At 40.2% G+C, this 24,553-nt stretch overlaps 2 protein-coding genes across 2 annotated transcripts; both read left to right on the top strand.

Moving 5' to 3' along the window:
* Positions 1–887: 887 nt before the first annotated feature.
* On the top strand, positions 888–4,361 carry alkbh4 (alkB homolog 4, lysine demthylase). Its single transcript, XM_084940827.1, has 3 exons — positions 888–1,040; positions 1,338–1,526; positions 2,467–4,361. Exons 1-3 carry the CDS (start codon positions 927–929, stop codon positions 2,986–2,988), a joined length of 825 nt encoding a protein of 274 aa, XP_084796953.1. The 5' UTR covers positions 888–926; the 3' UTR covers positions 2,989–4,361.
* A 712-nt stretch (positions 4,362–5,073) lies between these two features.
* LOC146379552 (E3 ubiquitin-protein ligase CBL-like) lies at positions 5,074–24,032 on the top strand. Its single transcript, XM_084940822.1, has 15 exons — positions 5,074–5,668; positions 7,358–7,605; positions 9,389–9,535; positions 10,642–10,798; positions 11,161–11,282; positions 11,404–11,541; positions 11,993–12,080; positions 12,234–12,365; positions 13,839–14,048; positions 14,330–14,446; positions 15,243–15,523; positions 15,838–16,005; positions 17,640–17,743; positions 17,908–18,090; positions 19,183–24,032. The coding sequence occupies exons 1-15, from the start codon at positions 5,525–5,527 to the stop codon at positions 19,524–19,526; spliced, it is 2,583 nt and encodes an 860-aa protein (XP_084796948.1). The 5' UTR covers positions 5,074–5,524; the 3' UTR covers positions 19,527–24,032.
* The last annotated feature ends 521 nt before the right edge of the window (positions 24,033–24,553 follow it).

The raw sequence follows: 24,553 nt of genomic DNA, 5'->3' as shown, positions 1-24,553 counted from the left end.
CCTGCCAGGCACTAACCTTAACCCTATGACAATTGTACAATAACTTAGTTTTTATTAATATGATTCTTTTTCATTTACGTTAAGCACATTGAGTTTAAGTGTAATTAAAAGTGCTGTATAAATTAAATTGACATTGATTTAAAATTACGTTATTTTAAGTTCTTTGGATCACAAAGAAGTGAAATACTATTGACATTTCATTCCAAAAAGCCATCATCTGAATATTTTCTGCTTTTGTATAGTTCCAATGTGATAAAACAAAAAGGTAAAATTCATGTCATTTTTGAATGATTCAGTTGAAGTTGTGCCGTTAATCACCACTCAGAACATTTTCAGGATGTGGTTCAAAAGAAAGGGTCTAGAACTGAAGAGTAGATTATGCTGTCTGTAGCCCCTGAAATGCATTCATCTGGCACTCCCAGTTTAGAGCAATGAACAATGAAGACTTTAACAGAACGGCAAGGAGGGGCAAGAGGTCTAGGCAGGGTGGCACTGAAGTATATGAAAATCTCCTATATGTAAACGGAGTCAACAAAATATCCACAAAAACACTTTAAAATTATTTATTGTACCATTATCTGTTCTAAGAAAACAAAGGCAATAAGAGGCTTTTGGACAAACAAGCAAATAGTTTTTTTTCTCTCTCTCTCTCTCTCTCTCTCTCTCTCTCTCTATATATATATATATATATATATATATATATATATATATATATATATATATATATATATATATATATATATATGTATATATGCGTGTGTGTGTGTATTTTTTATATGCAGAAATTTGTTTTCTTATTTGCATCCTCTTTTAGCTTTGGTTGGATAATTCTCAAACCCTGAAAATACCCGCATTCTCCGCTAGGTGACGATAAAAAATGTTTTCGTTTGCTGCCTCTTCCTGACACAAGAAGAAGATGCAGGACGATGGCTCCCGACACCAGTGACGACTTGCCTTCATGCGCTTGTAAAGGTGTCCGCCGGTGTCTCGTTTGTGAAGGGTTGAAAGAGAAAGTACAGCCGGAGGCGAGTGAATCAAAGGTACTGTTTTCCAACAGAAAACTTTTATATTGTTTTTATAACAGGTAAAAAAAAATCAAATACTGCTAACAGCAGCGCACACACAACAAGCTACGGGTGCCCTCTGAGGACATTCCATCCTTATTAAAGGGATATTACTGCGGTTATAAATGTGTGCCAACAGCGTTTGTCATTATAACAAAAAGGCATTCACTACAAACTGTCAATTTCATCGCCAAAATAATAATAATTCTAGGAATACATTTGCGTTACTGTATAAATAACGATGTTTTTCTATTTATCTATCTTTCTGTGAAGATTGTCCATCATTTCCTCTACGATCCTCAGTCGAGGCTCGCTGTTGGAAAAGATGTCCAGGCTGCATCCTTCCCCTTTTCTGGGGTCTTTCTGTGGGAGAACTTCATATCAGAAGAGGAAGAGAAGGAGCTCATATGTGCGATGGACCAGGATGTGTGGAAGGAGTCGCAGTCCGGTCGAAGAAAACAGGTTAGCATGTTATCAAATAAAAACAGACAAAACATTTTTGTTTAGACTATGATGTCTAGAAGCGATTATCAGGGCTGTAAAATCAATATAAGTGCCAGTCCGAGTTTACTCAGGTCATCAACAGTGATTCACAGAGAGTTTGAGTCATACTTATCCATGCTGCCTTCAACACTGTTGATTGTTGATCGTGATATTTTAATTCAAAGGCTTCGTGATTCAGTTGGTTTAACTCATCAGTTTCTCGATTGGGTTTCATCATGACTAAAGGGTAAATGTGTCAGTTAATATTTTTAGAACTGCAGAAATAAACATTCCGTCAGTGGTTACTTTTTAACCTTATCATCTAACTAATCTAACCTGTTCACAAATTATTAAGCTGCGTTGATGACATTAACGTGTGGATGTCTAGAATCTTTCTAGAAATGAATAGAGACAAGATAGAAAAATCCAAAAAGTCAGAGACAGAGAAAATGTGTCCATATTTATTATCCCTTTCTCTGAAACACAATGAACAAGTCAGGCACCTTGGCATCATTGTGGACTGTGGTCTCAGTTTTGATAATCATATTAATAAAATAACCAGAATTGCTTTCTGCTACTTAAAAATGTATAGGTTAGAAAATTCTTATCTTAAACTGACTCTGAAATTGGGCCATGCTTTCAGATCAAGCAGGTTAGATTACTGTAACACTCTTATTTTGTGGGTGGGACATGAGATGAATTACTGATGTGTATTTGTTTTATTGCCTTTAAATGTTGTAGAGCTACATAGCTTTTTTTTAATCTTTTATGGTAAGCATACTAAGTATACCCATAATAAAATGTGCTATATAGATAACATTGTCGTCAATTCTATTTGATATATGTAGTATGGAAAGTATTTATATATATATATATATAGTAATGGAGTGACCAAAAGCCTCCTCCAATATTGTTGCAGGACTTTGGCCCGAAGGTGAACTTCAAGAAAAAGAAAGTGCGTGTGTGTGGCTTCAGTGGACTCCCTGCTTTGAGCCATAAACTTGTGCTTCGGATGTATCAGGAATCAACTCTAGCTGGCTTCCAGCCAGTGGAGCAGTGCAACTTGGATTATCATCCTGAGCGAGGTGCAGCCATTGATCCACACTTAGACGATTCTTGGCTATGGGGGGAGCGCTTAGTCACCATTAACATGTTGTCAGACACTACACTCACCATGTCTCTGGAACAGGGCCTGCCAGAGCTGGGACTAACAGGGGAGGTCCATGTAGCTGTGCACCTTCCTCGCAGATGTTTAGTAGTGTTATACGGCGAGGCACGGCATATATGGAAACACGCCATTCACAGGAAGGACATTCATGTACGTAGAGTCTGCAGCACCTACAGAGAGCTATCTGCAGAGTTCCTGCCTGGAGGGCAGCAGGCAGACCTCGGAGCCCAGCTGTTGAATATCGCCTTGAACTTCCAAGGCTCTCCAGTTTAATCTAATTTGATGGATCCAGAGGGAGCTGCAATCTAAATCACTTGGACTTGTCTTAAACTGTAAAGATGTGTCCTTTAGGCACCCTAGGGCTTGTTTGCTGGATCTGTGCCAGCTCCCCAAACAGTGAGCAGTGCTCACGAGGCTTGTGTGCATTAATTAGTTGAACATCTGCTGTGCTGCGAAGCCAAGCTGAAGTCAAATTGCTTTGGAAAAAATGTTGGGGAGAAATTGTGTTAAAATAGCTGCAATGTCATTATTTTATTCCACCACAAACTTCAATTTTCTTTTTGTTTTATGACAAATGGAGAGAATAAAGCAATTTTTTTCCAAAATATACATACACACTTATTTAGTGTTTGGATGATGGAGAGCACAGCCTTACACATCTCTTTAATGGTTCAAATCTGGTGAATGGTATAATTTAGTAAGCTTGATTATTTTTATTGTGTCAAAATCATTTTAAATATGGCCTTTAAAGTGAATTGTTGCATTGAATTGCATTTCTGTCTCTGTCATTCTTGGAAATAGACAGTCTCAAATTACAGATGTTTAAAAGTGGAAGCTTTTATTGACACATATAAATATATGTGTGTGTGTGTAGAGAGAGACTGACACAAACCTAATCTTTGACGTTGTGATAAGAACAAATCTTTGATGACAAGCTGAATAGAGAATTATATACTTGTTGGGATTGAAGCTTTTTTTTTCTCCTTCAGAACTGCAGTTATAATTGTTAAGATAAACATTTAACAGTAAAGTATGACTTAAAACAAAAACAAATCTGATTGCAAAAGTGAATCAAAAGATCTGTCACCTGAAACAATCATGTGCAGCAGCTGCCCTTTAATATCTGGCTTTGTTGAATCAGCAGTGGCTGCGAGTCATTGTTCTGAAACCCAGTTTGTCCAGTTCCCGATGAGTTCTCAGACACAGAGTGAGAACTACAAACAGGATGTGGCCCGCACACTCAAAACTAACTGCCTTTACAAAGTTTTTGTGTTCAAGTCATTCTTCTTGAAGTCATTGTCTATTTAAAAGAAACAGGAAATGTGCAATGGTGTCAAACCTTTTATTTTTCAGTTCTCTAAATGTGTTTTTGAGGTTGCTGCCATTATCCACACATTTAGCTTCAGTGGTCACAGATGTCTGTATTCACAACAGAGTCACGTCTCCGGTTCATCCAGCTGGCAACATATGAATTTGATTAAGGACTACAAACATGAAGACAAAACCTTTATTGTTACTGTGTTCAGGATGTAGAGGGATTGGGAGTGCCGCTGCTGCTTAGTGATTTACTTTGTGATATTTAAAGGAAAAAATAAATTATATTGTAAAAGAGATAACTTTTCAATAAAAAGCCAGGGTCAAATGAATTATTGTCTTCTGTATTTCCTGAATAGAGTGTTATTTCTGCTGGGGTTTGGAGCAATTTCTAATAACATTTTTCATGTTGGGGGAAATGAATTGTCACTGGAGAGATTACTTTACTAAATAATACATTTTTAAAAGAAAGCAGTTAAAGTTATGGATTTCTTTTTGCAGCTCATAACTCCTTTGAAATCACTTGTAAGCTCAGTATTTTTTAAAGATTTTGAATAAATGGCAATTTACTTGAAACAGCAGCTTAACTTAAATGCTATTTTAGCTGTTAGCAGAGTTATAATTGATTTATATTTTCAATTTTTTCTTGTTTCGTTTTTGCTTTTTATTTTTCTAAAAATGTTTAGTTTTAGTTTAGTTTTTTTTTTAGTTTCAGTCTCTTTAATTAGTATTATGTGGAAAGCATATGGGGGGGGGGGTGCAAGATTGAGGAAAATTAATGTATTAATATATCATAGTGAACTGAATATTACAGTAAAAACATTTTTTTTAAAGCAGTTGACTCATAGTCTAGTTTTGTTTTGTTTTTTTGAGTTAATTTTTTTTTACATTTAGATTTAGTTCTTAGTTTAGTTTCAGTTAATTATTATAACCTTGGCTATTTGGCTCTGTTACAGGTAATTTACGTTAAGCCAGTTTTAATTTTCCCAGGTTCTGCATGTTTGTTGACCGTGCTTTTACTTTGAAGGTACGGCCGGACATCCTTGTTTACTTTAGCTGCTGGCTTGCTGTTGGCTGGATCCGCTTCTCAACCTGTTTGTTAATCGCGCTGTGTGGCTTATTAACGCCCCGAGTTTATAATAAGCCGGGCTGATTTCTCAGGGGGGGATTTGACTTGCCGTCGCCGGGAGGCGGTAGGTCGATTTTTGAGGACAGATTAAGCAACACGGTGAGCATGTCCTGAGCTCGGAATCAAACTGAGAGGCTTTTCAAATGTAGCTTGTTAGCTAGCTGCATCGCGTACAGTGTACACACTGCCTTTTTTGTTCTGCTCATGGACAGCCTCTGCATGACAAATTATTACCAGTGTTGAGTGCAGGCAGGGCACGAAGACAGCGATCGTTTTGTTTGAAAACGTGTCAAGAACTGATCTCCGGTTGTCAGCCACCCACCCCCAGCCCAGCCCCGGGCTAACCCCCGGTCACCGACCGAATTAATGGCCGGAAATCCGAGAAGGGGCGCCGGTCTCATCGGCTTGATGAAGGACGCCTTTCAGCCTCACCAGCAAGCTCTCCAGCCTCACCAGCCCGCTGTGGTCGACAAGAAAATGGTGGAAAAATGCTGGAAACTCATGGATAAGGTACTGACAGTGGTTTTCCGGTAATAAATCCTTTACAAGAAAGGGGTTTGAAACAGTAAACGAAAAACTTCTTACTTGACTTTTTTTCTTTTTGTCTGTAACTCGACATCAGAGACAAATGCAAGGCCACTTTAACTGATTTTCTTTTCTCACATATTGAAAAAAGATTTAGCTCAACTTTTCCATCTGCTCCTTCACTTAGCGTGAAACTGCGGTTATATTGAATCATCACTAATTCCCTTTGCATGACATGAATAACCTCCAGGACATCCACACAGGAAGGTGCTTTGGCCTAAATTTAAACAATAACCTGTAAAGCAGTCTAAACCTGAAGCCTAGAACTGGAGTACAGTGGTGTCTGATTGTCTAATTGGGGTCATTTCTCCTGAATTAGGTCACATTCATATCCCTGGGAGGACACCCTATATTTAGTATTGGATAAGAAGAGGTGTACATGTTGCAGGGGCAAGGCAAGGTTCTCTATAGTCATTGCAGTCTATTTACTTTCTTTTGCAGTTGGCTATAACTAAAACAGATGAGCGGGAAGTGCAGAGAGATGGTGAGACAAGAGCTCACAAGATATTAATGCAAGTGAGCTGATGTAGGAAGTAACAGTGCATCAGATAATAGAGAGTGAACCACGGCATGCATGTGCAGTGTTCTGTGCAGACTCATTTACACCTGTGCTTGTAAATGGCACGTTTGAGGTCAAAAGCTTTCATACCTGGGTGGTATGCTTCAGGGCTGGGTGCTGAAAATTTTTACTGCCTTGCTGTAAAGTTGTATTGTGGGAATACATTGCCATCAAAGTAGCAAAATGAGGAATCCGAGGGTTTGGGGGAAGGGCTGGATCTGATATAAAGAGTGAGTGTGCAAATGTATGCAAAAAAGAAACAAAACCCTGCTTGCATGCACAGTTGGTCCACAGCAACGTGGGGAAAAGATGCACTTAAATGAATAGTGACAGGTAAAAGTTTCTGGTGAAGTTGATGCAAATTTTAGGTATTCAATGTGTTATTGTACTATGAGCCATTTCATGTTTATGGTCACAATATATTGGGCCTGCAAAGTTATTTGGTGGGTATGGGAGCATAATTGAGTGCAATTTAATAAGTTACCTTAGTTGTCAGGTGATTAGACGGGTAGTAAATGTCCGTCACAGATTAAAGAAGCAGTTCCTGGTCAAACTTTGATCTACAGCTTGTGCCACATTATTCTCCGATTACCGAAAAGACTCTATCAAGAACATTATCATCATAAACATTAGGAAATATTGGCTGAAACTTTAAACCTTGACATCTGTAAGAATGGCAATTTTGTCCGGTAACATCACATTGCAAAAATCGTGACCCAGTTTTATGAGCTTAAAATTTATAGACACATCCATATCCGAACTTGCGTGCGATAGCTGATGATCTAGCTGGAAAACTGTCACGAAATCTGTGATGTCTCCTTAAGCGCCCTCAGTATTAAACTGGTTAGTCCTGTATTTAAATGACCTCAGGCTTTTCTCCAGTACCATACTTAGACAAACTTAAAAAATGTTTTACCTTGACTGTGAAACATGCACATTGCAGCATCTCGCATTGCCACAGCTAAAGGTTTTAATCCTGTTTGTTTTATTGTTTTTTCGTTGTTTGCAAGTTAAAAATAAAAAAACATCTCTGAGCTGTTGCGTTCTCTGTCCAGGTGGTGCGTCTGTGCCAGAACCCCAAGGTGGCGTTGAAGAACAGCCCGCCCTACATCCTGGACCTTTTGCCGGATACCTACCAGCATTTACGCACCATTCTGTCCAGGTATGAGGGCAAAATAGAGATCCTCGGCGAGAACGAGTATTTCCGCGTGGTCATCGACAACTTGACGAACAAGACGAAGCAGACCATGAGCCTTTTTAAGGAGGCCAAGGAGAGGATGTACGAGGAGAACTCCCAGCCCAGGTAGGCGCACGTTATATCCGGACAAAACATGATTTGTCTTTGTGGGGGGAAACGGAATATTGCACCAGCAGAAAGCCAGGATGGAAAAGCTGTGAAGCAGGGAGTATCTGAATCATGGCACAGTTAAAGAGCTAATCGTTGTTTTTCTTGGCTTCCTATCAATAAAATAATCCCTTAAGCTCATGATAGTACGATAATTCGAGACCGTCTCTGTCCTATGGAGCACAGAACTGAGCTTTTTCACAGCATCTGTTTTGACATGAAATAGTTGGAAGGCACAGATGTTGATGATCACATTAATAAAGATCGTTACCTAAATAGAATAAAAGCTTCACTAATGGGCCACCTTTGTCTGAAGGTCTGCTGTCAGCATTGGCTGACTTTTATATTTTTATTTTAACCAAAATAAAAAATGGGTTCTTAATGAAAACCTTCCAAACTACCCAAGAAATACAACTCATACTGAGATTTTTTGTGTGCTATTTATTTATTTATTTTTCCATCAGATGATTAAAAAGATAAAAAAGCGGCATGCTTGCACTGCTGTGGAGTCATTTGTGAACATCTCTAACTCTGTGCATTTAAAATGACCAGAAAACTACTGGAAGTGCTGATGTCATTTAAGCTCTATAACATTAACCTGCAATCTTTTTGTAAATATTAATTTGAAGTATTGAAAAAGTTTGTCTTTTTTCTTGAAATGTTCTTACAAGTTTCCATCGCTGCGATTAAATCAAACCATATGAAGCAAAGTGAACTTTATAGGGAAGTGATTGCACTTTCGCAATCATGTGTACTTCCTCTGCTTCTCAGAAAGTCTTTGCTAAGCAAAAGTTCATCCTTCCTTTTACGCACTGAATTTTTATCAAGTGTAAGATGTTCTACACAAACAGCTGTGTTGGCATTAGCAAATGCATGTATAGGTCATCGGAAAGCCTTTTAATTGAACCGTCAAAGCTGAGGTCATGCTCAGACAATGTCATAAATATATATATATATTTTTTAAAAAGTCGTTGCCCAACTGGCTGTGTGCTCAGTGTGCGTCTGCGACTTTTGGTTCAGTTTTTTGCCATGTGTCACCTTGTGCCTCTTTTAAACTGATTTACTGTTTAAAGAAAACAAAACAAGTTTGGACTAGATTATGCACCCGCACTGGTTACGTTCAACCCCAATGAGGGTGGACTCACTTCCTCTGAAAAGTAGCGTTTCGTGTAGACTGCTCAAACCAGTTATCTTCAAATGTAAAGCAAACGCAAGTGTAAAAGTCAATTTTCAACATTGCTTCCCTTCTTCTGTAGTTATGTTCATCATTTCAGCTCTAAGTGGACATATTTTTATAAATTTGACACTTGAGTTGTCAGGAGTGGGGTTAGTTTGTCTGGGAGGTGGTGCAGCCAGCCACAAGTAATTTCACAGAAAGTGCTTTATATGCATTTAACAAAGTAACACCAGTTGTTTCAACAGCAGGAAAAGAAAAAAGCGAAGAAGAAAATGTCCAGTTGACTGTTGTGTTTGTTGAGAAAGAGGAAAAAAATTAACTGTAGATCCATAAAATGTACGAGACGAGTGGTACCATCTTTGATTCCGCCTGATTGTTTTGTACTCGAAAGTGTCTGGCTGCTGAAAGCTTCTATTTCTGTGTGCATGCAAGTGTAACTTCCCCTTTTTATTTAAAACCGAACATGGCGTTATAGAATACTAAAGACATTAGGCTGATGATACCTGTAACTAACTTGTTGCTACGGTTTCCTTTCATTGTCTCTCTTCCTTTTCTCTCACTTAGGCGAAACCTTACCAAGCTGTCTCTGATCTTCAGTCACATGCTAGCGGAGTTAAAAGCCATCTTCCCCAATGGCTTATTTCAGGGTGACAACTTCAGGATTACCAAAGCTGATGCTGCTGAATTCTGGAGAAGGTCATTCGGGGACAAGTGAGTTTTTGTTTCAGCTCTGTATTCTTATTCTTGGGTGATGCTCGAATGACTCATATTTCACAGTAATCCTTATTTATGTCATGCTGGCCATCGATTCCAGTTCATCTCTGGCTGATACAAGCAGTTTTATCTTACTTACTGCTTCCTGCCCCTTGCAAACAAAAGATTTAAACAGAAGTCAGGTTACCATATTAGCATAATCACATTCACGGGCAACATACATACGAAAAGTAAAAAAACACAACAAAAGCGCTGAAAATGAGCATTTATAGCAGTGGGAGGTCTGGGTTTTGGGGTCATGAGTAAGATGACCTCATGATTTGAAACTTTGACTGTGAGCATCCCAGCCATTTTATTAGGGGCACCTTGCTTCAGAGATGCCTTCATTTTTGTGGCATTGATTCAACAAGGTGCTGGAAACATTCCTTGCAGATTTTGGTCTATAGTGACATGACAGCATCATACGGTTGCTGCCACATACCCAGGTTTCCCTATTGGACTGAGATCCAGTGACTCTGGAGGCCATTTGAATGCTATTGCTTGGATGTTACTTACTGTCATGTTAAACCAGTTTGATTGGAGCTTTATCACCTGATGTGTTATTCTACTGAAAGCAGCTATCAAAAGATGTTAGAGATGTTTGTGGGGGGAAAATCACAGCAGATCAGCAGTTTATGAAATGCTCAGAGCAGCACCAACAAGCATGTCCCATTCAAAGCTCTTTCTCCCACATTCTGCTCAGTTTGAACCTAAGCAGGCAGTGGTAACCATATACATATGTGTCTGCATGCATAAATGCACTGAGTTGCTGTCATGCTCAGATATTAGTATTAATCAGTAGTTGAACACACGTATCTAATAAAGTCACAGTTGAGTGTGTGTATTTGAGGAAAAGCATACCAGGTCCCCTTTAGTCAACTAAAAATACACCTGTGTATATATTTAGAGTTGTCTTTATAAAGGTCTGCTGCCTTGTTAGCTTAGCAAATCTGCAATTTTATTACATTTTAGGTTCTGTTTAACCCCAAATTCTGTCTTAACTAATACTGAAAGGCAATGTTCCCACAACAAACATTTGTTTCCTCTCCCTCCCTTCTACCCAGGACCATAGTGCCATGGAGGACATTTCGGCAGGCTCTTCATGAGTTTCACCCTATTAGCTCAGGTCTGGAGGCCATGGCGCTCAAATCCACTATCGACCTCACCTGTAACGACTACATCTCTGTCTTTGAGTTTGACATCTTTACAAGGCTCTTTCAGGTGCGTCACAAAGCATTCAGAGTAGTTCACTGTAAAATTGCACAGTTTGCACTTTAATAACATTTTAGTAAAGGCGGTGAATTACATGAGGATGCTTAAATTTGTTTATTTGTTTAAAATTGAGTCCAGCTTAGTCTCTCCTGTGTAAATGCAGCAGCAGGGTCTGAACCCACGCGCATATGTTTTTCTGTAGTGTTGCCAGCGATCAGAGTTGGTGTTTGTAATTTTATTGCAGCAAACAGATCTTCTGTCCTATATGCATTATAGTCTCATACCTGATTTTTGTTGTGAATTCAACTTCAAAACAGCTGATGTACACAACATAAATAAAATGTTTGCATTTGTGAATCTGTGTCTTGTAGCCATGGTCATCTCTTCTAAGGAACTGGAACAGCCTGGCTGTTACACACCCTGGTTATATGGCCTTCTTAACCTACGATGAGGTGAAGGCTCGACTGCACAGGTTCATCCACAAACCTGGCAGGTAGGCCTCACAGATCAGATATATCCTATAATACTTTTGGGGGAAAATCCCTACTGTATTAAATATTTTGTTGCAGGAGTGTGAGTTTGTAGCTGTTGGTTGAAATAACTCTCTCTCACAGCTATATCTTCAGGCTGAGCTGCACTCGACTGGGCCAGTGGGCAATTGGCTATGTGACAGCTGATGGGAACATCCTGCAGACCATCCCGCATAACAAACCACTCTTCCAAGCACTCATTGATGGATACAGAGAGGGATTGTGAGTCGCATATCATCGGGGTTAATGAACTAGTATTTAGTGTAGATTTATAGCACTATTAAACTGCAAGCTGTCAGGGGAGAGTATTGTCTTTCAGCCTACTGAGTACATGTTACTTTAGGTTACTGAATTAATAGTGAGGAGGGTGGAGTCTTTGTAGTAGTTCCTCAAAATTGAACAAAAAACCTTATGAGGAACAGGTTGGAGAGTGTAGATGAAATGGTGTCACAATCGATGTATAATTAACTAGTTTGTGTCATCCTGCAGAGAAACAAACCTGTTTTTTTTGTTTGTTTGTTTTTTAAGGATTTTATAATGAGAAATTGTTTGGCAGCCTCGATGAATTGTAAAAACATGGCGAGGTTGTTGTTTCTTACTGTTGATTTCTAAAATCTGAAAATGACCCTTTTTTCGTGACTTGGTTGCGTTTCTGTGTGCCGTGGTTCTCCAGCTATCTTTTCCCAGATGGCCGTGCACAGAACCCAGACCTGACAGGGTTGTGTGAACCGTCTCCACAGGACCACATCAAAGTTACTCAGGTTTGTTTCTCATGTGCGTGCATGTTTTTAATGCAGAGAACAAATACAGATGCATAAAATGAGTGATTTGTAGGAATAAATCTCTACAGGATGAGAGTAACATGAGCAGCCGGTGTTGAACGGTCTCCCTCTTTCCCTCGTTTCTCTGTGTAGGAGCAGTACGAGCTCTACTGTGAGATGGGCTCTACTTTCCAGCTTTGTAAGATCTGTGCAGAGAACGACAAGGATGTGAAGATCGAGCCGTGCAGACACCTGATGTGCACCTCGTGTCTGACCGCCTGGCAGGTATGACCTTATCTGCCACCTCTCCATTTAAACTATAAACTTTTATTACACTGATTTGAAGCAGCTCAATAAATCCTGACAGGGATCTTCTTTTTCCTGCTGTAGAATTTTCTTTAAATTCAGTTTTTTGTGTTCAACGGTGCCTTTTTAAATAGGTGAATTAATAATAATAAGTCTTTGATTTAGATTCATTCTCAGATTGCAAGTGTTTTACTCCACTCTCTGATCTCTGATCTGCATGTTTAAACTTAAGTATAAAGTCTTTTTTTCTATATTTAAAAAAATTAGTAGTAGTAGTTCCTGCAGTAGAGGAGTCGTGTCATGTTCCTCAGTGTAACTGTTGCAGTCCCCAAACGTATACGTTCGGTTCTTTGAGCCATAAGATCCCACAGTGCTGCTGAGTTTTAATAATGAAAGTGTGAAACAAAGGGAAGCAAAAGAGATGGGAACTCCGGCTAAAACAAACAAACAAAAGAGGAAGGAGTCCATGAACGAACCACACCAGACTGTCTGCTTCAGGCTTCACCCCTAAACTACTTTTTTTTTTTTTCTTCCTTTTTTAACTAAGAACCAAAAACAAAATCAAAAACAGGCCTGTAGCAACAGAAAGGCAGGGACAGAGATTCCAGTTACTGACCATCAAGCTTCAGCAGCCAATCGGCACTGAGAATAAATCTAAAGTGAGATCAGGTTAACGAGGGTGCTGATAAAAACACAACAAGGTGACGACTGGACCAACACACCGAGGTCACGTGTAGCTGTAACTTTATTGTTTTATTAACGTTATCTTACAGTCAGTGAAGCTGAAGCACTTTCTTTTTGTACTTCCTATAACAAAATCCTTCTTATTACTAACAACTGTAACAACTTTTCCTCTTCAAACATAAAAGATTAAATAGACTTTACTGGCTGGGAACATAGACTTGCTAAGAGTGACACAAAGGACTTGTTTGCCATGAGTGAGTGATTAAATGAATTCATTTGATGTGCTGTTTATTCTTGATGGACTTTGGACTTTGGACTTTAGACTTCCTTATATGGAATTTATTTTGATTGTGGTTCACATCAGACGAACAATATAATCGTTGTCTTCCCAAGCGCAGTCGTGTTGTTCTCACTACTCTGCTTTCAGGACAGAAATGCTCTCCGGGCTAACTTAACAGATTAATTAATCGCAGCATGACTGCACAGTTCTTTAGACATAGTTTTTGTTAAAGTGCTCCTTCTGCAGATCTTTGATGTACACCATTTATTTGACATCTTCAGTTTTATTTACATTATAATTCATCCTATCCAGGTGACTCTTTTTGTGGTAGTTTTCATGGTTTCCTCCTCCAGCTTTCATTCTTGAAAAGACTTGCAGCTGTAATTTGGGTTTAAAGCAAAGCCTTTCACAAATGATGAAAGCTTCAGTCTGCTCCTTTACCTTTACCTCCTAACCTTGCTGTGTCTTTCTGTGTGTGTGCATTTCAGGAATCGGAGGGTCAGGGCTGCCCGTTTTGCCGATGTGAGATTAAAGGCACGGAGCCTATTGTAGTGGACCCCTTTCACCCGAAGGCCAGTGGGGCTTCCTTTGCTGGTTTCCAGGGGTCGAGCAGAGCAGAAGCCGCAGGCAACGAAGAGGAAGAGGATGATCGGCTGGAAGACCAGCAACTTGTCATGAGCAGGCTGGCCTGCACCAAAGTAAGACGAGCACATACATATATTTAGACGCTCACTGGGTGCTTTATTAGATGCAGCTGTTCGATTGCTTATTAATGCACATAATTAATCAGGTAATTGCTACAACAACTCAGTAAATTTAGCTAATAGATATGGTCAAGATGACCTGCTCAAGTTCAAGCCGAGCATCAGAAAAGGAATGAAAGGTGATTTGAGTGATCCTTATCGTGTAAATTTCTCTGAGGAATATTACAAGCACTTCATCCGCTACAAAATCTGTAAATCAATGTGTGGGTGTGCAGGTGGAGCGCCCTCCGTCTCCAGTGTCTCAGCTGCCTCCGGTGCCTCCGCGACTGGACCTCTTACAGCAGAGGTCCTCCGCCTCCCATAGTGCACTGAGTCAGGGAGCCACAGCCAAAGTAAGTACATGCCTGAGTGCACTAAAGACAAAAGACTTTGAGACCGACTATCTGTGGAAAAGAATTCAAAGGGTGGAAAAATAGTTTTTAGAAAAACACTTGCATTGGCCAAAGGTGCATTCAAGACTTACTGGTCACTGAAATATTCTCCCTCTGAATAGTGCCTTTAAGAAGAGCCCTGTGCAAACATACACTAAGAAGTTGAACCAGAAGTAATAACTGCTTAATCATATGGAAGTCATATGCAAAGTGTTAAGGCCAACACCTGCTGCTGGGACACAAACTTCATTACAAGAGCAGTACATTTAGGTCAGAGTAATATCACAAACTAACCACCTCCTATATCAATACATAAATGTATATGAATAGCTAACGATATAAATATCTAATGAATATCTTCTCTAGAAAAGAGCATTTATAGTTTTAGTTGTGATCAAAAGAGCCTGTGAGATAAAGCTGTAATGAGCCCAAGTATATTTAAGTCAATATTTCCTAGAAGCCTTGAAGTTATCACAGTGTGTGTCAGATGTCCATTTGATAGTCAAAAATAATCATGTGTTAACGTGGCTGCAGGTTCCTGGAAATTATGTGAATTGGCTAAGTGTTGGTATTCACAACTGCTCAACTGTTTGCGTGTGACTTAAAGATTAATAGTCACGCCTTTTTATTAAGCCTCCAGTGTGCTGCCAGCCCTGCTAACACAATTATTGTTATTACCAAAATAGGATGTGTGTGTGTGTACTTGAGTCTTCACATCTCTAACAAAAAACATCCTGTCCTGTGTCTTCTGACCCAGATGGTAGCCACTCACAGGGACAAGCCTCTACCTCTGCCTCCAGCACTGAGAGAGCTGCCCCCTCCTCCCCCACCGGAGCGCCCCTCCCTGGTCGGCCAGGAATCCAGACTCCAAAGGAGACCCCTCCCCTCCACCCCGGACCAGCCAGCCTGGGCAGCCAACTACATGGTGCCGCGCCCTGCAACGAAGGCCTCGTCGTCCATCCCTCAGAGCAACGGAGCCGGCGCAGAGGGGAGCAAACCGCAGACGGCGATCAATGCTGTGTACTGCCTGGCTGCGAGGTACGGAGCTCTGCTGCACTGAGGTGTAGTAGACAGGAAATAATGTAGTGAGACAAGAACTGATGAGGAGCGAATGGATATTTTTCCATCTTTCTTCGACCTTGCCAGCAGCGTTCTTAACATTTGTTTTGGTGATGTAATGTAGAGCCACATCAGTGTTCTGATCTATCAAAATGATGCCTTTCATATATTTCTAGAACTAGTAAAAAAAACTGTCAGTGTGTTTGCGTTTTGTGTCTCCTTCAGGATTTCTCAAATTTGTCATTTATGACCGATGAGAAAAAACACACTCTGTGATGTCTACCTTTGTTCAGGTCGTTGCCAGGGTCAGCGGTGTCCAGCGGGGAGAAGCTGTCGTCAGACGGTGAAGATAATGAGTACATGAGTCCCACATCCCTTCCAGCTTCCGGTGCCCCGTGGGTAATAACAGGCTCCTTGGTGCCCCCACCACCAACCCAGGGAAACAACCACAATGACATCAGGTAAACGGAACAGCAAGGGGGGTGAAGTTGCTTCTATTAGAAGAATGTTTTTCAGGAAAATGACCTCTAAAGGCTTCTCCGCAGCTGGAACTTATTGACACTTAACATGTGGGCTATTTATTTCCCATATTTTTAGGTTTCTGGATTAGTTTTAGTATTCTGACTCAGTTTTTAAAGGCCAAACATAATCAATGACCAGAAGAAGAACACAGCTTAACAGCATTGAAAGTATCACAGTGTGAGGCAAACAAATAGACAACACTGACCTGTGCTGAGCCCAGCAGTGTCTCTGGATTTAGACTACAAGTGAAAGAAAATCAGACCCAAAGGGAGCATAAAAATGACACAATTGGTCCCACTGTATGTATAGTGTAAAAGGAAGAACTTTACACCAGATCAGGTCAGATGACTTGAAGCTCCGGGGTGTGCTGTCTTTTGGAACAGGGCTATATGGCGCTGTCTTTAAGGGAAAAATATAGATGTTGGGTTGTTGGAAATACCAGCAGATCAACAAACATGCTCAGACCTTCCGGCAGATAATAAAATGTGCTTATGTGTGGGGTTATGTAATTGTATAGTGAATTGCAGAGAAAAAAATCTCGCTGGGAAAGGTTGCAAGTGAATTTCAAACAGTTCGTAGAATGAAAAGTGAGAAAGTTGGTCTATAAACAAGTTAAAGGGATAGTCTGACACACAGTAATGCAACCCTCAAATCTGAAGCTGTGTATTTTGTCCAGCAGGGGGCTCTCGAGGTTCCCATTCCTTAGAGAGAACTCTCTTTCACTTATTTGCTGTTTTTCACCTCCTTAAATAATTTAAAGGACAGTGCTTGAAGATGAAGGCAGCTGCATCTCAGCTTGTCTCTTTGATTAAAATGATGACAGTGTCTAAAATGTAGGGAATTCGAATGGATAGGAAATCTGCTTAAATTTTAAAACTCGAGAGCTGAAAGTTGTGGTGTGAGCCTACAAAGATGCCTTCGCTGGGTCCATGCATGACTAATTAGGCTTAAAATGTGTAATATTTGGAAGCATTCATACCTCTGTGTGATTGGTGGATTTTCGTTTGAAGCAGAGCTAGATGTTTAGCGGTCTATTTGTGATTTTAGCACACTGAAATGATGAGTTTTTGATCAGAGGTTTGGTGATTTAGCTTACAAAGTGTAGGTTCAGTCATTGAGAATATTACCTTCTCTGTGAGGATTAGTTTGTGTAAGAGTCAGGCATAAAGGATTGCCAACAATGGCCCTTTTTAAAATCTGCTTCTAATACTTTTTCCTTTCTTTTTGTTTATTTTGGTCATGTCACAAAATTTCAGATTATGAGTTAAGTGTAATTGCAAATAAGCCCTGCAAGTCAGCTCAGGATGCAGACTTTCCAGGCACACCGCTCTGTCCCCAACCACCTACAGTTCAAACATGCTGTTTGCACAGGGCATCCTATCAGAAGAAAACTGACTTTAAGGGGACGGTGGCCTGAAAGTATAAATGGCTTTATTTATTTATTTATTTATTTATTTTAAATCATGGAAAACTATTTGAGTCCAAGAATAAGATTCTTTAAATGAAAACGAGCACAGTTTGTTCCCCTTTAAATGATTCCTCTATCTCTCTCTGTCTCACTGTGTGCCTGCAGTGAGGTGGGGGACAGTGACTCTGAGGACCCCCAGGTCTACGAATCCATGTGTAACATCCAGGCCCAGGCCGGCTCGTCGGAGACGACACAGAACTCTGAGCTGGGTAACGTTCTCAGTTTCTCACTTCAGTGTATGGGAAGTGCTTGATCATTGTGGATTACTAACAGTAATCACACTATTTGTTCTAGTAGTAGTGGATAAACTGACATCACAGAATTAAGAATATCAGTGTATAACCTCATTATTTACCTTTTTTTTCCCTCCAAGACCATCCTCAGCATTCAGCTGTTCCGCAGGACAAAAAGGAGGAGGCCAGTGTGGAGGATGTTTACGAGTATGACTTTCCCAGACCAGTGGTCCCTCCTGCCCCCGCCAGAAGAGCCCTGTCAGATATCGGCGGCCCTTCTGCAGCCTTCAGCAATCTCAACATAGACTCTGCAGTAGATCCCAGTATGTGTGGGTTTTTTGTTGTTTGTTTAGTTTTTTGTTTTGTTCCCCCCCCCCCCCCTTTTTAATTTCTAATGATCAGCAGGTGGCAAAATTTCTGGTTGCAAAAAGGGAGTTGTGGTCATTAGTTACGTCGTACTGAACACAGCGTGATTTATATTTTAATAGTGATCACCAGTATGCTCAGCTTGAGGCTTCAAGATGATGCACGAACAAACCGGTGACATCCAGTTCTCGTGTGCAGGCTGTTGTCCACGGTATTAATGTTGTTTTATTGAGCATTTTTCCTCAGGCTGGAAATAAAACAAAGTGCCAAACTATTTTTTTGGCATTGAAGCTAATCACAATTAAAGAAAAATCAAAAAGTCCGAAAAGAAAAGTAGTCTTAGTCAGACTCAGTAGCGGTGGACAAATGAATATTAATTTGAGAAGTAATTAGGCTACATGAATGTAACTTGAAACTTCTTGTTTAACTTTGGCTTACTGCTTTAACCACACTGAAATCAGTGATGGAAATTGCTTTCATAGATACTCTAACCACAACATGCTGCATGTCGGGCCAGCTTGTGAAACTGCTCAGGCGATTCATGAGGTCAAAGTTACAACAGAATCCATCGTGCCAGGCTTGAAGCTATGTGCTTCTAGATGAACTACAGGTAGTTTGGACCAATCAGCCTTCTGTTAGGAAGCCACATTCATTCTAGGAGCAAGTGTCACTGCTTGGCAGTCAGCTTGGTAACAGTTATTTGGAAGCCAGAACTTTAATGTCATTGACCTAAAGGCCTTTTTTCCTGCAAATTTTATTTCTGCGCCGCATGCTGTGTTTCTTTGCCTTTCACAGACTGTTACAGATGATTTATCCAGTGTTTTTAGTTTTTTCAGAGTGCGGATACTTTTAACAGTTTTTAAGGACTTCCTAAATGTTTCTGTTTCTCAGATGTTTCAGGTTAGCAAATGTCTGGTTATAAAGGGAAATTTAAAATTATTTTTCCCACAAATCATCTGTGTGAATGTAAATGTGTATTTGACGTGTTTATTTTGTATTTGACTCATCACGTTTCTTATTTTTCTTTCATTTTCTCTCATTTGTTTCAGGTATGTTTGTAGCAGGCGGCGATCCCGAACGTCCCCCAAAACCTCTCCCGCGGCGAGCCAATTCTGACCGACGGCCTCGTCCGTTAAACCGCGAGCCACCTCCGCCGCCGCCAGACCTCCCTGGCCCCTCCTCATCTGCCTCCCCTGTTCCACCTCCGACTATTCCTCCTTCAGGTCCTGGAAGCTTGGCCCTAAACGGGGAGATTGAATGCCTCATATCCCAAGGCTACTCCATCCAGGACATCCAGAAGGCCCTGATGATCGCTCAGAACAACCTCGAGACGGCCAAGAACATCCTGCGCGAGTTTGTCTCCATCCCTTCCACAGCGCACATTGCCACATAGTCACTTTGCGCAGGCTCATCCTCTGTCTCGTCTCTCTCCACTCTGTGCCATTATCATTTACCAAGCACTTTCCTGCAGGGCCACAAGTACTTTCAGAAGGCTTTACTCTGAGGGATGATGCTGCGTTCATGTTATATCTCATCCAAAGTCATTTGTAGTGGGAAAACAGCAACGTGGGGTGGGGGTGGGGGGGGACTATTGTTAAAGACGATGTCAAGTGGCTGAAATTACAGTCTCAGAATCTCTTTTACTTGTAATATTCATTTGGAGATTGACGGTTTTGGCCTTAAACGTGAGAGGTCAACTGTAAGTCCGATATGACCTGAACACAGCATAAATGGAGAATCGGACCCTTTAAAATGGGCTTGCTGTGGCCAAGCTGTGACCCTGCTGTGATTCGCTGAGTTAGTTACATGCTGCGGCAGTGTCCCACGCTCTCATTAAGCTAAGTGTTAAAGCCGTGCAGACTTTGTTCAGCGAAGGGACCCCGCACATAGTCGTGTCCGACTGGGCGTCCCACCGCCTGCAGCCGCTCGGTCTGGTGCTTTTACTGGCTTCTTTGCAAATCGTGGCGTACGAATATGTAGCGATACGGTCTGAAACTGGTGATTAACTGTGTGGCAGTCGTGCTCGTGCTGATGAATGTGAACGTGTAGTCGCGGTGCAGTATTGCAGGGCTTCGATGTCGTACGCGTCGCTGTGGCTCGCTCCGTTTTCGATGGTATCTGACAAGGTGAACACAATTCAGTTGCCGTCTGTCAGCTCCAGGTTCGGTGATAGTTCTATGATGAAATAACAAATTTAATGTTTAAGTACTCTCATAATGTGTTGTGGTGTGCGTAGTATTAACAATGGCTGAGTTTGAGTTCTTTTTAATTCCATCGTTTCCTGCCACCGATAGAGGTGGCCCGACACTGAAGGCTGGTTTATTTAGTCGAAAGCTTCTCTCTACGCTCGTAGTTTCTTAGTTAATAACCGAAAGAAGCTCTTAGAACAGCTTCTCTCAGTTCACTGGGAAATCACATCTAAGTCTAAAGCCTAAAGCAAAAAAACAAAAAACTGAAAGTGGGGTGAAGTCACGTGGACTCAGGTACTCAGTAATAAGCCAGGTTATATGTAACGAGCAGATGCTAAAGGACACGCTCCCTCCATCCTCACAGACATTCCATAGAGTGGATTTTCTTTATATTTTTAGGTTTCCTGCAGCATATTTACATACAGCTACCATAGTTAAGATATTAAAATCTGTTTTCTGATTCTTCGATGAGCTCATTTACGTCCTCTAACTTTAAACTCTGGATATGACTCTAATGTAGCTGCGGCAATTCCATCTGTCCACAGTCCTGCATGACCATTTTGTGGATTTCAGTCACTCTGCAGTTCATAAAACTCTTCATGGGAGGAATGTTGGGGAAAGGCAACAAAAATCTCAGGATTGTATTAATCCGTCAAAGCAATTTACAACACATTACAACTGTCACAAATGCCAACAAATTTCTAAAACATGTTTTAGAAATTTGTAAAAACTTGTTTAAACTTGTTTAAAACAAAAAAATTGTATTAGTTATAATGTTAATAATGAACAGAATTCATGTTTTTAATCCCAATATTTGAGCCAGCAAAGAAGTCAAAAATTAAAATGAATCAAGCATAGCAGTGAGCCAGTAAAAACTTCCTGTGCAAGAATGCAAGAAAATAAGTATAATGTGGCATCTTAATTAAAAAAAGAAAATTATATTTCCTTACCATTTAAAAAAACAAACAAAAAAAAAACCATTTTTGTATTTAAACCAATTTCATGGGTAACAAAAATAATTATATTCAAGCATTAAAAATAAAATTTCAATCAAATAGCTTGTTTATACTGGTGGATTAACTGGTATGGAGATGATTTCGGTAAATACTAACACTGTTCTTTTAGAGCAGCTGGGGCACAAACCTTACATTGGATGGTGGTCTGATAAACGTGTTGTATAGCCAGCTTCTAGATGCGCAAGTGGTAACACTAAACACACTGCTGATCACTAGTTTCAAACTTAGAAAGCCATTTTTTGGGGGGCTGATTGGCTGATTTGAGCTATTTGCAGATATATTTCACTCTTGGTAATATATAACTGCTACTAAATGAAAATTAAAACGAAAAGACTAGATGAGCGAAACATCCTTCAAAGATTTATCCGTGATGTTTCGTAGTTTTCCACCAGAGGGCACTCTGTAACTTCCCTGTTGGCAACAGGAATGCTCTGAGCAGAGTGAGAGAGTAAACGAGTGATCCATGACATGTATTGTCTGTATTTGTGTGTATAGACTCAGAAATAACTATGCATAACAATTTTATTTTTTTTATTTCGGCTGCTGAAAGAAAAACAAAAACTGTTGATATCAGATTTTTAAATCACTAAATATCAGTTTTGTTTTATCCTATATGGGTCGGGAATAAATGCCCAGAATAAACTGGCTTGAAATTGTCACAAAACCTTTGAACAGGGACTCATAGAGTCTGACTTCTATTTTAACTTTGGTACAAAAAACAAAGAAATCAACAATCTGCTCCAATTTTACTAACACGTTAACTACTTCACGTGAAATTTCCAGCACGCGTGCTCTTCATCACACCAAAACTCTGGTACCACCACTAAGGATGAACTTAGATTGTAATACTTGTAGTGTTGCAATCCATTACAAATACTAGCTTTCCTGTAAAATGTCTGAGTTGACGATACGGGACTTTCTCCAAATTCCTGCTGCGACCATGTGCAGCTTCGCTGATTCATGTACGCTGCTGTGTAGTTTTACTCCCCTTTTCTCCTCTTTAAAAGCTGCTAAGAAGTAAACATCTGGTGAGATCAACACTCTTCCCATACATACTTTTATGAACTGCTGCTTTTCAGTGCACAGAGACCTTAGGTCCTTAACGCGCCAATAAAATATCCAAATTGACACATAAAAAGCCCTTTAAAGGTTTGGATTTCTCTCAGGTTATATTTTCTTGTCAATGGACCAAAAAATTCAGCAGCTGCCACTTCCAGGCACCACACCTATAGCGTCTGAGATGAGCCCATCGGTGGTATTCAGCGTCATACCTGCATGAGGGCTGTTGGTTTGTCTACTTAAGAAATTAAAGAAAGATTCAGATTGAAGACATTAAAGGAGAACAGTGATCTGATCTGAATCCAAACACAACACAAAAAGAGTTGCAACATCTGGAACATTTATGTTTTTCTGCATGAATATTATTTAAACCATAGGCTGATTTTTGTTGTTGTTCTTACAAGTCCTAAAGGTAGATAACAAGAACCCAGTTTAATCAAATGAGCCTGACGGTGAAAGGAAGCTCACTGTCAGTTGGTCACCTTTTCATTCCTCCGCAGCGACATGTACAGTAAACGTGCCTTCTGTCCATCACAACTTGCACATGCCAGCAGGCAAGCCAAAATAACCCCTCCACATTCACCATTTAAATGTGTTGGAAACTACTGCAGATTGTTTTCAGGTCAAGCGGTCTCTTGATTTCGCCATGGTAACACTATATCAGAACTACAGTTTATGCAAATTTGCCTTTTTAGATTAAAAAAAAATTAACTGACTTAAAAGTTAATAGCTAGAGCTCCACTTTTTACAGTCAAAATAACAAACTTTACCCCTGATTTGGGTGAAAGGGCAAAGGGTGATTGACTTCTATTAAACATGAACTTTATCTGAAAAATGTTTCTCGTAATTATCAGACACTAAGACCCCCCCCCCCCCCCTTTTTTTTTTTCTTTGTTCCCCCAATAAATGTGCTGCTGGATTTGGAGACAGTGCAAAAACCTAATACTTCAAACGGAACGAAATGAAAAGAAATGTTACTAAATTTCTAAATCTGATGCTAAGGGGGAAAAAAACCCCAGTAAATCCTGTTAAGAACCCAAAATACCCTGGAGTTGTCCTGCTGTTTTCTGGCTGTCTGTGATGCCACAGAAATGTTGCAGCTTTAATCGCCCCAAACCAAAAGAATCTTAAAACGTGTGCGTGCGCTGCTTCTCCTCCTCATCTTCCTCGAGTTGCCCCAGAACCGAGACCACGAATGTGTCTTCAGTCCCCTCAGCTTTGTTTTCACTCAGTCTTGGCGTTTTGTACCAAGGCAACTAACTAAATGGCACTAACTCCAGGACTGTTGTAGTCCTGATGTGTGATGACGCACTCAAGGCTCATTGTCCTGCTGTGAATCACTGCCAGAGGCTCCTCCGTCTCACACGCTTTCTCTCAGTGTCGCCGGTAACCTCGGCTGGTGTGTTGGTTCTGATCCGCTGATTAACAAGGAGTGTGTGCGTGCGCTTTATTCATGTTAACTAGCCTTCTCAACAGGAACTTGCCTACTAAAAAAAAAAAACTGTCTTCATTGCTTTATTATTGTCTATGTAGATATTTTATTTATTGTGTTTTTAATATCCTCGGCATTCATTGTGTTACAATGTTTTCATGCCTAAGCCATTAAGATTTTTAATTAAACTGTATTTTCTTTAACATTTGATCTGTGTGGTTTGTCACTAAACAGAAGCAAACAGATTCTCTATTAATGTGTTTGAGCATCAGGTTATTTGCATTTATCAAACTTTACGGGACACGCTAATGAAACGATCCTGCAATAACAATTTTAAGACTCGACACAGTACGCTGCAAGACTGTCATCTGCAGTGCATCACATTTTGTAAACGTAGTGGGTCTCCAAACATTTACTGCTGCATTATTCTGCATTCATTAGGGGTTGTGTTTCTGGCTACATGCTGAAAGTAAAAGTAAAGCCAACGTTCTCCACAAACTCCAGGAGGAGCTGCTTTTTCTCCTTTGTTTACTGCTAGAGAACTTGGTTTGTCTGCTTTTATCAAACTCAATTACTGAACGATTCTGCCTGAAGCGAGGTTAATGAGAGTGTACTCGACAAATTAAAAGATCAAAAAGGGTTCAGCAGAGTTGAAGGCAACTGTAGAGTCACTGCAGGCAACTTATTAATCTAAAGGTGTGCTGCGACCACTGTGCTATGAATT

This window comes from Perissodus microlepis, chromosome 10, assembly GCF_051167445.1.
Source record: "Perissodus microlepis isolate ML-2025 ecotype Zambia chromosome 10, ASM5116744v1, whole genome shotgun sequence".
In the NCBI taxonomy this organism is placed as follows: Eukaryota; Metazoa; Chordata; class Actinopteri; order Cichliformes; family Cichlidae; genus Perissodus; species Perissodus microlepis.
The sequence above is the reverse complement of the archived record's forward strand: the minus strand, read 5'-3'. Positions and strand labels throughout refer to the sequence as shown.

Bases quoted from the DNA above. Each gene is read 5' to 3' on its own strand.
- alkbh4 (XM_084940827.1), top strand. From the start codon at position 927: ATGGCTCCCGACACCAGTGACGACTTGCCTTCATGCGCTTGTAAAGGT. The intron at 1,041-1,337 runs GTACTGTTTTCC...CTTTCTGTGAAG, and splicing joins CGGAGGCGAGTGAATCAAAG to ATTGTCCATCATTTCCTCTA. The intron at 1,527-2,466 runs GTTAGCATGTTA...ATATTGTTGCAG, and splicing joins AGTCCGGTCGAAGAAAACAG to GACTTTGGCCCGAAGGTGAA.
- LOC146379552 (XM_084940822.1), top strand. From the start codon at position 5,525: ATGGCCGGAAATCCGAGAAGGGGCGCCGGTCTCATCGGCTTGATGAAG. The intron at 7,606-9,388 runs GTAGGCGCACGT...TCTCTCACTTAG, and splicing joins GAGGAGAACTCCCAGCCCAG to GCGAAACCTTACCAAGCTGT. The intron at 12,366-13,838 runs GTATGACCTTAT...TGTGCATTTCAG, and splicing joins CGTGTCTGACCGCCTGGCAG to GAATCGGAGGGTCAGGGCTG.